At 42.1% G+C, this 16,902-nt stretch overlaps 2 protein-coding genes across 11 annotated transcripts in view; one reads left to right on the forward strand and one right to left on the reverse strand.

The window, feature by feature from the left end:
- The window catches only part of KMT2E (lysine methyltransferase 2E), a 111,324-nt gene extending 109,261 nt beyond the window's left edge, over nt 1-2,063 (forward strand). Inside the window, 1 exon segment of the mRNA XM_008071759.1 lies at nt 1-2,063. This exon segment is cut by the window's left edge and continues 42 nt beyond it. Within this exon segment, the coding sequence (XP_008069950.1) occupies nt 1-519 (519 nt within the window). The 3' untranslated portion in view covers nt 520-2,063.
- A 949-nt stretch (nt 2,064-3,012) lies between these two features.
- The window catches only part of SRPK2 (SRSF protein kinase 2), a 271,418-nt gene continuing 257,528 nt past the window's right edge, over nt 3,013-16,902 (reverse strand). For 7 of the 10 annotated variants that reach the window (XM_021719437.1, XM_021719444.1, XM_021719438.1 and 4 more), the window contains one exon: nt 4,225-5,310. In XM_021719437.1, coding sequence (XP_021575112.1) covers nt 5,126-5,310 — 185 coding nt within the window. In that variant the 3' untranslated portion in view covers nt 4,225-5,125. Of the gene's footprint in view, nt 5,311-16,902 lie in introns of all 10 variants that reach the window. The other 3 variants (XM_021719445.1, XM_008071760.2, XM_021719442.1) reach the window with 2 other exon arrangements.

Below are 16,902 nucleotides of genomic sequence, written 5' to 3' on the forward strand. Positions count from 1 at the left end.
GCCCCTCACCACCACCCGCCACCCCATTCTTCCACAGGACTCCAAGGTCTACAAGCACAACACCAGCACGTTGTAAATTCAGCACCCCCACCTCCCCCTCCGCCGCCGCCTTCCAGTGTTCTGGCTTCGGGGCATCATACTGCATCAGGTCAGGCCTTACACCACCCACCTCATCAAGGACCGCCCCTTTTTCCTTCGAGTGCTCACCCAGCTGTACCACCGTATCCCTCACAAGCTGCACATCATGCCACTTTGGGACCGGGACCCCAGCACCAGCCTTCTGGAACAGGGCCACACTGTCCATTACCTGTCGCAGGTCCTCATCTCCAGCCCCAAGGACCAAACAGTATTCCAACACCTACTGCTTCAGGGTTCTGTCCTCATCCTGGCTCTGTGACCCTGCCACACGGGGTCCAAGGACCTCAGCAGGCATCTCCAGTGCCTGGACAGATTCCAATCCACAGAGCACAGGTGCCACCAACATTTCAGAACAATTATCATGGTTCAGGGTGGCATTAAAATGGACTCCAAAAACATTTTTTTAAATGTTCTGTAAGATAACCTGTATATTTCATATGTACCTATTAAGGTACTTTTTAAAGCTTGTACATGAAACTTTGTATAAAAAAAAACAAACAAACACCAGTGCTCTTTCATTGTATTTTTTCCCATTTTTGCTTTTTAAAATTCCTTTAAAAATGTGCTGTTAAGCCAGTATTAGATATCCTTATTTTGTAAGTGAACATTCCAGCTGTTTTTCTGGCAGTAGATTTGATGCTACATGATCTTTAAATTTTATTGTTGCAGTTAAATTCATTTAGTGAATGTTTTCTACATTATTTTATACATATGCATTAAGTACACTGCTAAGCAATGGCACTATGAGGATTTTCTTTTTTTTTTTCTGTCAGCAATTCTGTGAGTGCATATTAGGTATAAAAATGCAATACAGATTTTTATAGTTTGGTGTGGACATGGCTCATTTTGTTTTATCGGTTATTTGCAAGCAACATGTAATTTAATGTATAGATGATTTCTAATGTCTCCTGGCAAACTGTAAATATTGTATTTCTTTTGCGTATATAATTGCTTACAGCTTTTATTTGATACATAGCATTGTACATACAAGCCTTTTGCAAAACTGTGTGATCTTTGTGAAAGTAGTACAGTATATGACCTTTAATTTCTTTTTTATTTTAAATATACTGTCACATTGAAGCACTGGTTGGGCATTTTAATTCATGTTAATAAATCACAATTATGTCAGTTTTACCAAATTGTCCTGTACAACTTCTAAGATTGGGGTCGACATAAGGATTTCTACAAAAGTTATAGTTTCAAGATATAATTTGTAAAGAGTCTTCCGTTTTCTTTAGTGACCACTACCTCAACTGGATGGTAGCTAGCAACTGGAGGCAGTTGTTCCTGACATGGTCCCTACCTGCCATTTGTGCAAGAGCCACAGGAAGCGACTTCAGCAGTCATGCTCTGGAGACTGACTCAGTATTTGACATCATATGGAATGAAACCAGGACGCTAATGCATTAGACACACGGAAGTTATTGATTACAATTTATAAAAACTGTTTAAAAATATGGGTAGTTTGCCTAAAACACAGGAATCTCTAATTTGTACATTTTTGGAACATTATTGAAATGTCCTATTTAATCAAAATAATTTGAAAAGCCTAATGTTTAATATCTAGCTATAATTTTTTTGAATCATAGAAAATATCTTTATATTTGTTTTGGATGAGCAAAAACAAAAGGAAAAAGACGTTCCAGGTCTCTCAAGTGAAATGAAAACGGCCTGTCAAGTGAACATTTACTGTTGAAATAGAAAATGCTAGTTATAATCTTGGGAAAACTAAGAACTCCTAGCCTTTGTCTTCTACCTCTCAGGAGGGTTGAGTAAGTGTATCCAGTAGTCATGGCACTGTTTATCAGCACGTAAATTTTCATCATTCAATTATTTTGCCATAATTTGGCGCAGTATACAAGTTGTGTGCATTGGAGAAAAAAGCAAACAGACTTAAAAATAAATGAGGTTTAGTAGTAACTTAAGTCATGTTTTATACTCAATTTCCATTTTCTTTTGAAAAGGGGGGCTTAATCCTAACCAGCTGCAAGTTTTAGAAGAACACAGGTCAACTTTGCCATCCTTGACTCGTCAAACAAAATGGTATTTACTAAAGAAATACTTGTCTGAGAAGAAATGGCTTTACAACATCCATCCCTGATAGTTTCAAACACAGAATAAAGTTAACTAGCATGTGAAATACAAATATTCATCTCTTGAAAAGGACTATCCTGCTACACATTTTTAACTCTTCATTGATTTTAAATTCACCCACTACACAGATATGTATACAGTTTTTGAGTAAACTGCAGAATCTTATATAATTATTTGACTCTTTGATGAAGTATATATACTCTCAAATACTGCTTTCTACCAAAATTTAAAGTTATTCAAAAAGGGGAGAAAAAAAGTGGAATTTTAAGACATACTCTGAACTACAGATAAAAACTGAAGGAAAGTTTCCTTACTTTATCCTGTTAACTAGTTTATATTAACTAGTTAACTAGTCCAGGTACAGGAAGAAGCAAAGTTAGTAAATCAGTTTTCATCTAAAGCTTCTGCCTTTTTGAGCACTTGATATCCACTTTTTCTGTGCCTTTGGGTGGTTCTGTCTGCCAAGTCAGACAGCCAGCTTCTCAATCTGCTATAATTATATATGCAGGCAACTCACTGCTTGTCATTTTCCATGAAGACGTCACATGAACTAAAGAAAGGAAAACATAGGACATTCAACTAAAGTCACTTAGCTGGTTATAATGTTTAACATAACCAACGGTTCTTCACTTAGCTTATATGCATTCTTTATCAAGCCACCAAGAGTCTGCTAAAAATCACATTATGTCCAACACAAATGTATATATTCCTTCTTGAACAACTGTTTCTGCATTGCAAACTGGTTAGGCGTTTTTATCGTAAGGGACACAGCCTTAAAACTTCATAATTAATCTGGTTTATTTTCCAACATGAGCTAAAACTGCATTAGACAAACTTCATTCAGTTGCACTACCACCCTGGTAAAAATTCTTTTACACGTAGGAAGGATGTAAATATACTCCATGGTTCTTGTAAGAATAGAAATCATGAATAGTATCACCAGTCTACAGCCACCATCTATCACAGAATCTACAGCCTTGTTAAAATAACTTAGCATGCACATTTCGTAATGAAATGAATGAATGGTACATTCTACCTTACAGTGATATGTGATATAATGCTAATTCCTAAGAGAATTATGTCTTCTTCCCTCGCAGTGAATGCTGTTAAAAAATTTTTTTTCTTTTGATGCTCAAACAAAATGCAATCAGTATGTTTTTTATGAAACATGGATGAAAAGGGATTGCTGAAATTCCAGATAATGAATCTATACTGTGGTGTCTCTCCTAAATCCCTTCTGCCCTTAAAAAGCAATAAATGTTTTCCTAATAATAATCCTTAGTGCATGTTCTGCAACTACATATGCTGCAACAGGAATGTTGGTTTTTTTCTTTAGTTTTGGTGACACTACACTGGTAGCCAATGTTCATTGATTCTATCATTTCAAATACAGGGCAATGACCAAGGCAATGTCTGGGGGAAAAAAAAAACCGAAACACTTTAATTTTTAAGACAACTGCAAGCACCTCAAACAATGGATTATTGTTACAACACTTGTTAGCTTTTCACAATCTAGTTATTGCAAAGGCATATGGATAAATGTTAATGGACAAAGTCAAATGGAGGCACCTTGATGTAAAATTTAAAATAAAAAGACATTCAATCCACTGACTTCTAAAAGAGGCTAAATATACCTCTATATATTACATTCTAAAATCGTATTGCCTACTGTGGTTTGTGTCCTGGATTCTACAATTAATTTTAAGGAAATGCATAAACAAAACTGTGCAACCTGCAAAGGGAAAATCATTTTCTCAACTTCATTTCATGGAAAGACAATGCAAAAGCTAGTAAAGTTTGTTGTAGCCACGCGTAAAGCTGCCTATGGAATGAATGTGATCACTGTTACCTTTGAGCTGTGAGGAATATTCTACCCACTGCACTGCAAAATGTATCTACCATACCTTGTGTTTTAGACAAACACGATCGTGCTTTCCCAAAAATATATGGTTTTTGTTTTTTTGGTTTTTTTCATTCCACACGCTGAACATGTTTCTTTTTTCCAATTTAATCTATGTAGAGTTTAACTTACAGCGCTCAGAGGAGGCAACACCATGTGGTACCCAGCCATCACATTTTTAAAGGGAAATCGCTCTTTTTTTCTTTAAAAGTACTTTTAAAAATATGCAAAAATACAAATGGGACTATTAAATTACAATGCAAATTTTAGAATGAGAAGCATGTCTTTTCTTCCTGTAAAGTGCCATATAGGGAATGACATTTGTAACCCAGAGCCACTTTGTTTAAAATCCAATATGAAAGGACTGTTATGGAATGAAAAGTTTGCATAACTCCTTGGAGCAGTTAAAGTCTGCTACATGCAATACAGGCTACAAAGCACTCAAGACTTGGTAGCTTTTCTGAAATTTGAGTCCCCATCCCATATTTAATGGAAATCAACATTTACAGGGTGCATTTACATACACTATAATACAGGAATGATGTCCCTTTGCCAGAAGATAAAATTGTACATTTCCTTGCTATTTCTTGGTTCCAACTTGATAATTTCTTAAGATTGTAAATTATATAGTACTGAGCTAAAATATTTCTTCATAAATAGTTACAAAACCTGCCAAAACACAAAGGGGAAAGTATTTTTTGTTAAAAAAAAATGACATTTGAGTGTCACACAACACAAGAAACAATGCTTAGAGACATGTTATTGTTTCCAGAAGAAAATGGTCAGTAAACTACTTAGCTGAAGACAAAAGACTACCCTTCCCCAGGATCACAGTGCACAAAAAGAATGTCAAACAACAGTACCTCAAAGCAAAATAAAGGTCTGAGGATGAAGCCAGCTCACTTGTAATCCTGTTAAAGAATGAAAGTCACCGTTTAGGTCCAAGGTACTGGGAACATTTGCTAGCTCAGAATGCTATACTGGTAGAATCTGCTAAGAATTCAACCAAGGATGCCGAAGGCATTCGCCAGCTGAGGCTCGTTTTTCTGGAACCATCTCTAACATCGGGATCAGGAAATCTGTAAATTGTGCAGCATCTTCATGGGGCCAGCCATACTTTTCCACAAGAACATCAAAGAGGCTCCAGGGCTTCAGCTTGGTGATGTGCCGTAGCTCTCCTAGAAGGAAAAACAGGCCCAGGTCAAGAAAGCGCCAAACTGGCATTTCCCATGACGGGCCCAGCCAGAATCTTTCCAACGAAGCAGACAACCTACCTGCTCAATACTTTATGGCAACCACAAAGGCAGCCAGCTTCCCCCTATGCAGTAATCGTTAAATGTACGTATAACCCTGGCATGTTTCAAGTAAACCTGTCCCATGTCAACAGGGGCTCATGGAGAGTTCACATCCTTTCTGAGTTTATTTAAGTAAGTAGGGTATGCTGAGTATGTCCAGGATGTTTTCATCTCCAAAGGCTGGAAGACAGCCACTCTCATTTCAGCCTGGGGCTCTGCTGCATTTTGCCAACTTGAGGGCAGCCTGAATTAAACACCATTCATGCCTACATGTTTCCTAAAAGATCTAAGATTCCAGGACATTAATCTATAAACCTTAAAGATACAATCTGCAAATGTGCTGGCTACAGCATGGAAAGTATGGGGGGTATAGGCAGTTTTGACTGACAAAACATAATGATTAACAAGCTAATAAATGGTTTAAGGGCTGTAATGGCCCTTTTCATAACAGGAAAAAAAATTATTTTTAAGTCAAACTGCCAAGAGGCCAGGGTAACTTTCATTATGAATAACTCATTTTCTCTGCCTGTTTGAAACATTTACAGGACACCCCACTCCTAACCACAGAGAGGCCTCCTTGGGGGTCCCTCAGCAGACCCGAGCACTGCCAGGTCTCAGCGCAGAAGGAAGAGGCCTTCAAGCATCTGAGCAGCACACCTCACGCCAGAGCTGACTGCTCACCCCTTCCCTCTGCTATAATTTAACAAGGTAAACTTTTTTCATAGTATGCATCATAGCTAATCTATGCTGTACTCACAACAGGTTTCTCAGGAAGTCTGTTCTGTTTCACTCATGTGTTCAGGTCAATTTAGAAACTCAGCTGGGCAGGGTGGCTCATGCCTGCAGTCCCAACATTTTGGGAGGCTGAGGCAGGAGGACTGCTTGAGTCCAGGAGTTTGAGACTAGCCTGGCATCATAGTGAGACTCTATCTCCAAAAAACAAAACAAAAGCATTTTTTTTTTTAACTAACCAGGTGTGGTGGCACATGCCTATGGTCTCAGCTACTCATGTGGCTGAGGCAAGAAGATCACTTGAGCCCAGGAGGTCAAGGGTGCAGTGAGCTATGATCATGCCACTGCACTCCAGCACACACAACAGAGCAGGAGCCTGTCTCTACAAAAAAACTGAAAAATAAAAACATTCCTCCCCCTTTAAAACCATAATGAAAATAAAAGAACATTACAGAAAATGACAAAAACAAAAGGAGAGAAATAACCTAGACTCCTGCTCCACAGTGGTTCTTCCTTTCTGCCTATGCCCTTCCAACAGGCGTCCATTCTTAAAGCCTCATATGTCTGCAGAGTTGCCATCATGCTGTGCACAGAATCTTTAAGACGGTTTCGGTTAAAGGGGCCGGGGTGTAAAATAAGCTTCCGGCCTGAGCAATCACTGAGGGTTTATTCCTCTAACCCAGAAACTCCAGTTCTAGGAAGCCAGCCTAAGGAGATAAACCCTGGTACCACTACCCCACCTTACCACCAAAATATGCCAGTGCAAAATTATATACACTTGCAAAATTACAAATGGCCACTCATAAAGGGTTTTTTTTTTCAAAGTACAGCTACAGGATGACTATTATTTAGTATTACTTAACAAGATGGGAGAAGATCATATGGTACAACATTAGGGAGTAACAGAGTTAAACTGTGTTCTACAGATAATGACAAGGTTGATTTCAAAAATGTCCACAGAGGTAGAAAGCAAAGCAACCAAAACACTAGCTTTTTTCATGGTGGTTTCCCTCAGTTTTCACATTTTCTACTGTAATATGATGATATTGATCTAGACTAACTATTGATCTCACCAGAGCAACAATTAAAGAAACTAAGAAGGTTCACACATTACATGCTAAAACAAGTCCTCTGGGAAGGGGAGAGAACTTTCTTGACATTTATCTATTCTGTCTTAGAATGAATACTCTCAATTTGTTTGCAAATGAACGCAACTACTGAGACGCGTTGTCTGCTCAGAATAGCAAAGAAACTTCTTACTGAAAATGCCAGTTTTTAAACTAAGATCCATCAACAGGTACCAGATTGAGTACAGTCTTCCATAGAAAAATAAGGTTTACCAGCCAGGCACAGTGGCTTACTAACCCTAGCACTTCGGGAGGCCCAGGTGAGCAGACTACTTGAGGCCAGGCGTTCACAACCAGCCTGGGTGACACAGGGAGATCTCGTCTCTTAAAAAATGAAATACAGTGAGCCCACGGGTTCGAGACCCGCCTGGGCAGCGAGACCTCATCTCTACAATAAGTCAAAAAATCAGCCGGGTGTGATAGCGCATGCCTGTAATTCCGGCTACTTGGAAGGCTGAGGCGGAAGGATCACCAGAGCCCAGCAGGTCGAGGCTGTGGTGGCTGGGAGCGGCCACTGCACTCCAGTCTGGGCGACAGAGTGAGACTCCAACTCAAAAAAAAAAAAGAAATATAATAACTTAGCCAGTATGGTGGTGCATGCCTGCAGTCCCATCTACTTGGGAGACTGAAACAGAAAGTCTGCCTGAGCCCAAGAAGTCGAGGCTATAAGCTGTAATCGTGCTACTGCATTCCAGCCTAGCTGACAGAATGAGACTGGGATTCACAAAAGGAAAGGTTTTGCCATTATACATGGTAAACTGCATAACAGTGATGAAAACAATACAATGCTGGAAGGCTATGAAAAACTATTTATTCATATATAACTAGGCATACTGATAAAAAGTTCTGCAAAGAGCCGCCTAAAACATCTAACTACTTTTGACCAAGTAATCCTATACACAAAAACTATATATGCAGAGATGCAGTCTATAAACAATAAAACATGCAAGATAATCCTTAACACCTGCAAGTCTTGAGTACAGAGTAGTACTGCAATAGAACAGAATGTTGAATTGCATCTCTTTTATATTTTATTATTATTATTATTATTTTGAGTTGGAGTCTTATGCTGTTGCTCAGGCTAGAGTGCTGTGGCACAATCACAGCTACTGTAGCCTCAACCTGCTGGGTGCAGTTGATTCTTCCACCTCAGCCTTTTTTTTCAAGTTGGAGTCTCACTCTGTCACCCAGGCTGGAGTGCAGTGGCATGCTCATGGTCACCGCAGCCTCGACCTGCTGGGCTCAGGTGTTCCTTCTGCCTCAGCCTTCCAAGTAGCTGGAACCACAAGCATATGCCACCATGCCCAACTGATTTTTTTTATTTATTATAGAGACAAGGTCTTGCCATGTTGTCCAGGCTGGTCTTGAACCCCTGAGCTCAGATAATCCTCTCGCCTCCGCCTCCCAAAGTGCTGGGATTTCAGGCATGAGCCACCACGCCTAGTTCTGCCTCAGCCTTCAAAGTAGCTGGAAACACAGGTACACGTCACCACACCTGGCTAATTTTTTAAATTTATTGTAGGGACATGGTCTCACTAAGCTGCCCAGGCCTGAATTGCATCTAAAAAGAACAAGTAGGTAGATTATGTAGAAAATGTGGAAAAACTCTCTAGTGCCAAGTAAAAACTAGAGAATAGAGTAGTCTGACCGTATGGCGATATGCACAAATCCCTATGCTCAACAGAAGTAGTGACACTGTCTCATACAACATCGATATGGTCACTTCAACACAAATCCCCACACCTGGTTCTGCACCTGCAGCCAGCTGACACAGCAAGGGCAGGCTCCCAGATGAGCCGGGCTCCCAGTCCTGCATGTGACACACGCCTCTGCCACCACTCAGAATAATAAGCAAAGATAAAATAAGAAAGCAAATCACATTTCAAAAGCTTATTCACTGTTTGCTCCTACTATAAAAGTAGCTCCCTAAAAAATTTTCCCTTGTTATTTTTTTCTTAGGAAAATATGCAGAGATGTATTTCACAGAAACAAATGTGGCAGATAACTAGACACTGATGACAACCTTTATGTTTTAAAGCTCCGTTTCTATCCTTTTCTTCTTAAAGAATATGGATTGCCATTTCACCCTTCCTGTGACTCCAAGCTGTCAACCCCAGTATCAACTCTCCTACACATGCCAGGTGGGTGACTGTCACTCGTGCCATTCTCCAGGAGGCCCCAGGCTCAGGAACCTGCTCTGAGAACCCTCTTGACAGAGACAAGGAGCACACAGGAGGCAGGCTCTGAGGGAGGCGCCTCCTCTGGGGTCAAGGCTTTGTGACAGCAACTGCACATGCCAGTCCTGGGCCGTCAGCGTGTTTTCTAAGGAGAGCAGTCAGGTATTCCCATTACACAAGAGAGGACCCCACAAACCCAGACTATATTTATAAGAAAACTGTGCATTTATTCTTACATGTTCAGACTTCAGTCACCTTTCAAGGACTCTCATGATGCAATACACCTATCGAGACGCTTTTTTCACTGCTCAAAACACTTTTAGAACTACCGATTTTGATGCCTTTCAGGGCTTCTGCCATTATTTTGTTTCACCTCTTCCACATTGGCAGAATGTTTCCCTTTGAGGACTTTTTTCATCCAGGGAAACAAAAAATCAGTTGCTCAGGTGAGATTGGATGAATAGGGAGGGTGGGGAATGGGGGTAGTGCTATTTTTAGGCAAAAACTGAATACTCAGTATGGTGTGGACAGGTGCGTTGTCATGGTGGAAGAACCAGTCATCGGTTTGCCACAACTTGGGATGTTTCTTCCACAGACTGTGACACAACCTTCTCAAAACTTTCAGATAAAAACTTTGGTTGACTGAGCCAGAGGAACAAATTCTGAATGTACTACAAAAGGCTCGCCCTCCAAAAGATAATTCTGACTTTTTTTTGGGTCCCCCTTCGTACTTCTCTTGAGTGTTATTTTAAATGAGATGTGAAGGAAAATCTATTACTTTGTCCAGAATTAAACAAAGAAGCCCAGAAAGCTTCATACTACATGTGAGAGGACTATGAAGGCAAATCCTGGAACTTATAAGGCAAACCATGATATAAACCAGAGGAGGATACACTTCAACAGAATACATGTAGAAAACAAGCCTACCAAGGAATACTGATACAAAGCAAGAGACAACATTTTAAAAACTTGAACAATTCCTACATAAGTAGACAGAGTTCAGGCAGGCAAATATCTGCGCTCAAAACATGTATAAATCTTACCTCACATAACATAGAAAAATTAACTCATAATAGATCATAAACCTGATGTGAAGAGCTAAAATGATAACATTCTTAGAAAAGTAAATCTTTGTGACCTGACCTTGAAGTAGGCGTGATTTCTTAGATATGACATCAAAAGCACAAACAAAAAGTATACTAACTGGATGATTAGTTAATCACCAAAATTTAAAAATCACTTCAACTATCATACATGTATTCAAGAGAAATGAAAACATCTGTCCACACAAAAAACTTGCACATGAATGTTCATAGCAACATTATTCATAATGGCCAAAAAGTAGAAAATAAACAAATGTCCATCATCCGAATGACAGATAAACAAAATGTGATACATCCATACACAGAAAGAATCAGAGCATTGATGCAGGCAACCACACGGATGAGCCGTGAAGACATCATGTTAGGCAAAAGAAGCCAGTCACAAAAGCCCATACACGGTACGATCCCATTTACACAAAATGGCCAGAACCGGCAAATCCAAAGACAGAAAGGAGATTTGTGGCTGCCGAAGCCTGAGGTAGAAAGAATGAAGAGCAACTGGCTCCTTTCTGAGAGCATGAAAATGTTTAAAATTAGATAGAGGTAACCGTTACATAACTGTAAACATGCTAACTACCACTGAATTGCATGCTTTTTAAAGGGTGACTTGCAGAGAATATGAATGAAAATTCAATAAAGCCAATCTAAAAAAAGGATACAAAGCATACAGCAAAGTAATCGCTTCAAAAGAATTCAATGCTGTACTAATGCATGCAGGAAGAACAAGCATTTCACACCTGAGTAGCTCTAGGTAAATGACAACAGTAGACAACATGTGCAGCAGTCAGTGGGAGGAGCTGTCAGGGAATGACTTGAACCTGCTGCGGCAACAATTTCATTGCTTTTGGCATCATATGCTAAAAGCAAATTGAATGACTAAAACACGAAGTAAAGCCTATGATCAGTTGTGTGGCCAGTGGTTTGCCATTTTGCAAAAATGTCTTTGTTGTGATTTTGTGCTACTACACTCTGCCTCTAGGGCACAGCATCACAGTTATAACATCCTCTGTCTTTCCTTACAATTCTAGCCAGGGGGCCTTTATCACATAGCCTCCACACAGGGCCAGGTGTGAGGGTGGAGGACATGCCCTTAGCAGTGATACCAGGACAACACGCATGGCACTAGGACTGGCCGGGCAAACTGGATTGCACGGTCAGCCTACTTCTGGCTCACGAAGATTTCTACATACAACCAACACTAGATGCAGGTCAATGTTTCTAAATTGCTGAGCCTACTCTTTGCTGGGCTCTAACCCAGGCACTGGGGATTCAGAAATAAGACAGACAAAGCCTCTGCTCTCGGAGAACTTATTTTCTAAGGTCTCACTGTAGAGCAGGGAAAAAAAAAAAAACTTTTTATAAGAATTACTGTTTTAAAATGGATTTGTGGACCAGACACAGTGGCTCACATTTGGAATCCCAGCACTTTGGGAGGCCTAGGCACAAGGACTGCTTGAGCCCAGGAGTTAAAGACCAGCCTAGGCGACATAGAAAGACCTCGTCTCTATAAAAATATATATAAATAAACGGCATGGTGGCACATGCCTGTCATCCAAGCTACTCAGGAGGCTGAGGAAGGAGGAATGCATGAGCCCAGGAGGTCAAGGCTGCAGTAAGCCATGACTGTGCCACTGCACTCCAGCCTGGGAAACAACAAAGTGAGATTCCTAACTACAAAAAAAAAAATTGTGGTTAAAGTAGCTTATGGTTAAAAGTGTTAAGACTCATTAACTAGCATAAGGACATTTTTCTTAGTTATGTCTACAAAAAGTCAGGCTCATGTTGAGAACGAGCAGCCCAGGGGTGACCCTTCCATGGCCTATCTGGGCATTAGGCACCGACCTAGATGGAGTGAGGCCTCAGATGTGGCTCAGCCCTCCCCTCCCAGTGTTTCCAAAGGCAACAAAGGCCCTCACAGGACACCCCAGAGTGCAAAAACACCTAATGCCTGAGCTTGGTAGTATCTATGCAGCTATAAAACTGCAATGATGTGAGAATTCTTTAAAACTTGAAGCCAAGGAATTCAAGATGCAGCAGTAACAACGTCCAGCGATGTGGCTGTCAAATGCCCACAAAAGAGCTCTGCTCCTCACAGTAATAAAATAATCTGTTAATTTTTACATATTCTAGAAATAACCCAAAATTATTCTATTAAGTTTCAGCTCAAACATTAAATAGTAAAAATACAAAATATAGTATGTCTCTTTTTGTTTTTTTGAGTCGAAGTCTCCCTCTGTTGCCCAGGCTGGAGTGCTATAGCATGCTCATGGCTACCATAGCTTTGACCTGCTGTGCTCCAGCAATCCTTCTGCTTCAGTCTTCCAAGTAGCTGGAACTATAGACATGCACCAGCACACCTGGCTGGTCTCAAATCTCTGAGTTCAGGTGATCCTTTCGCTTCTGCCTCCCAAAGTACTGGGATTACAGGCATGAGCCACCCACTTGGCCTCAGCATTTTTTTTTTTTTTTGAGTTGGAGTCTCACTCCGTCGCTCAGGCTGGAGTGCAGTGGCACGCTCATGGCCACCCCAGTGTCAACCTGCTGGACTCTGGAGATCCTTCCGCCTCAGCCTTCCAAGTAGCCAGAACTACAAGCGTGCACTACCATGCCCAGATAATTTTATTTATTTATTTATTGTAGAGACGAGGTTTCACCATGTTGCCCAGGTAGGTCTCGAACCCATGGCTCAGGTAATCCTCTCGCCTCAGCTTCCCGAACTGCTGGGATTATAGGCTTGAGCCACCACGGCCAGTCAGTATCTCTTTTTAAAACTCAGCTCCTGGGGCTTACCCCTCGGCTCTCAAGGGTGGCCTGCACTGTCCCGGCATTATTCTACTTTCTGGCACTTGTGATGCCGCCCCTGGCATGAGGGCAGCTGTGGATGGTGCACTGTTGCACAGAAGCTTCCTGTGTGCTATGGAACTTTCCACTGTATGTGAGGTCTACAGTCTGGCACAGGCACACCTGTACACACAATCACTCACTTTTACCCCACAGCATATGATGTTCTCATCTAGAAGCCAGTTAGGCTTTGTTATTGTTAAGTAAACTGTCTCCTTTGATAATTCCATCGTCAACACAGCAGTTTTGACCTATTGATAGGTCAAAAGAATTCCTGGTTATAGGCCCAATGAGGTCTGCTCTTGGCTGCAATGCTTTTCCTACCATCGCCTGGGGCGGGGACACGTCTAGGACCACCTTCTTGGAGTCAAGGCAGGAACAAACTCTAAATCTGTAGAGGTGCTGACTGCCATTGGGCCACCTCTGAACACACTAGTTTCTTAATGGTCTTTGGTGGCTACTGTCCTGCCCACACTCAAAGGAATAACCTGCAAGTTAATCTTAAAAGGGTGACAGCAGTCATTACATTCCCTGCCCAAAAATCCAGCTCAATTTTTAACTTCCTGGCCAAAGAATGACTCAAACTAGTAACAATCATTACTTCTTCAATGGTAAGCAGGAAGAGAGGATGGGCGCGCTGTACTTGACGATCGTCCTGCAGAATCAGACCCGTTCCTCTCCACTGGCTGCACAGGAGGCAAGAAGCCGCTTCCCCCAGAGGAGGAAGAGCAGAAGAGCCGTGCATGCCCTGGCCACCGGAACTGTCTTCAGGGGACCCTGGCACCTTAACAGCTGTCCTACATTCGCCTCTTCTCTTTATCAGCTCTGGCACTTTAAAAGGTATTTTTTAGGGAAAAAAAATTTTTAACAGATACACTTTAAGATTTTATTATTTCCAAAACGTATATTCTCACACTGCTTGTGGGACATGCCAAAACACATCCTTCATGCAACAAGCCATTCCCCTCATCCTAAGGGGCATAGCGAAACCCACTGTCAGGACAAGCCCTTATTCCTCACAATAGCATCCTGTGACCTCTGCACAAGTCCTAAGTCCTTTCTTGGCTCTACAGCCATTGCAAATAAACCCTAACTGGAAGGAACTGAAGTCCCAATTCCCAGTCCTGGAGGAAGTTCTCGCCTCATCATAAATTCTCCCTCACATCCAGAGAAGGACAAAGGGACTCCACTACCACAGTAAGAGCAAGTCAAAATGCTCTGGTCCACCACTAAGAAGCATGTCAAATGCGTTTTAACTCTGTAGGTCACCTTCACACAAGCTGCTCGAAAAGAACCCCCCACACAAGACACCAGCATATGTGCTGATGCCGGTGACCTGTCAATGCACACCCACAACCCGTCCTGAGAGCAGGGTTGCTGAGAGGAAGGCCAGCATGGCAGGCAGCTCTGACTGTCATGAATCACCCCTCACAGGCACGCAGCCTAAGAGCAGCACGGAACTCACTACTTAAAGGCACCTTCAAATAACTCACATGACTCCACTTTCTCATCATTCAAGGCCTCTCCTTTCATCCCTCTTTTCCTTCTTCCTGCTGTGCATGGTATGTGGTCCCCAATCCTCCCAAACAACAGTCAACTGATCAAGAGAAACACAGAGCCAAGTCACTCTGAGTCTGTTGCTGAGGGAAGGTTTCAATGAAGGGAATCACCTTTCCTGTCGGTCCCTGCTGTGCCAGAGGCCCTTGGTAGGGAATGCAGCTCCCAAACTGTGATGGCCCACTTGGTGAGGGGCAGGTGCTGGGCTCAGTGCCTCTCGGCCCCTCTCCCCTTTGGGCACCATCAGCTCAACCATGCTTTCTGCTTCCACGACAGAGCAGGCTGATGTCTCACGGGCCACCCAGTCCAGCTCTCATCCAGCCACAGTGAGGATACTGGCTGGAAGCTCATAGAAGTCACCTACCAGCTATGACCCCTGGGAACCAGGCTCTGGAAACATTCTGGAATGTGGAAGAAGAGCCTGCCTTCATTAAAATAAACACAATTTCCCAAGCCACACTGAATCCCAGGCCACAATGATCCAAAGGTTTTTTCTTATTTCTATCATTTTCAAATAAAAATTTCGGGAAACTTCCTAGGGAAACTCAGTCTGCTCTCTCAGTAATACTGCTGTCTAGAAGTTCAGAAGCTTACAGTGGCTGTAGCTTTGCTCTAGTAATAACAATAACAGCTGTGATCGGGCCAGGTGCCACACAGGTATCATCTTACACATTCCTCTAACACCCGACCTGAGAGACCCCTGTGCTGACAGATGAGGAAGCTGAGGTGTAGAGATCACATGCTGTACCTGATCTGACAGGAGCCTTAAATTCTAGTTCCAGCACTAAACACAGTTTCACAGCAAAGTCATTCTGCCGCCCTTAACTCCTCCACTTTAGCCTGTGCACGAGGCTGTGTGTGGAGCAGGAATTATGTACCTGGCTCACCTGGCCCCGGCTCAGGGACTAGTTCTCGGCACCAAAAATAATACACACTGCCCGACAGATGGTTTTTCCTGACCATTTCTTTCCCTGTAATTAGTCTTTAAAAAGTAACGAGAAAAATAATTACATCTAATTACAAATTTCACAAGTTGCCTTCACTGGGTGATCCCATAAAAGCTTAGAGATGTGGTCAGTATGCTCAGTACATGGAGCAGGAAACCACCAGTCCCAGCACAGCTATTCTCAAGCTTTGTGCATTTAATAGGGAAATGTAACTTAAAGTATAAAATAAGGACTGGTTAGCTGAACACTGCCAAAGTGAATAATAAAAGATTATTACTCAAAAAAAATCTCCTTATCAGAAAGTAAAAAGTGAAAGTGGTTCTCCAACTTTGGCTAAAGCAGGGGAGACAGAATATCTGAGACTTTCAAAATTTCTAGAAACTCCATGTCCCACTCACATCAACTTTAAAAATTCTTTGTTAAAAGGTGTTGCAGCTGGACTCAGTGGCTCACCCTGTAATCCCAGCGCATTGGAGGCTGAGGTGAGTGGATTGACTGAGCCCACGGGTTCGAGACCTGCCTGGGCAACTTGGCAAGACCTCATCTCTACAATAAATCAGAAAATTAGCCGGGCATAGTAGCGCACACCTGTAGTTCCAGCTACTGAAAGGCTGAGGCAGAAGGATCGCCGGAGCCCAGCTGGTCAAGGCTGCAGTGGCCGGGAGCAGCCTCTGCATTCCAGTCTGGGTGACAGAGTGAGACTCCAACTCAAAAAAGAAAAAAAAAAAGTGTCGCAACCAAAAAAAAAAAAAAAAAAAATCTAACCTGGAGAAACATGAATTAAGAGGGCCAACTACGCCACCATAAAAGAATACAGGGTCGGGCTCAGTGGCTCAGCCTGTAATCCCGCTCCTTTGGGAGGCTGAGGGAGTGGATTGCCTGAGCCCGCGGGTTCGAGACCTGCCTGGGCAGCGAGACCTCATCTCTACAATAAATCAAAAAATCAGCCGGGCGTGGTAGCGCATGCCTGTAATTCCGGCTACTTGGAAGG

This window comes from Carlito syrichta, unplaced genomic scaffold (genome assembly GCF_000164805.1).
Source record: "Carlito syrichta isolate Samal-C Ts95f unplaced genomic scaffold, Tarsius_syrichta-2.0.1 Scaffold314713, whole genome shotgun sequence".
NCBI classification, from domain to species: Eukaryota; Metazoa; Chordata; class Mammalia; order Primates; family Tarsiidae; genus Carlito; species Carlito syrichta.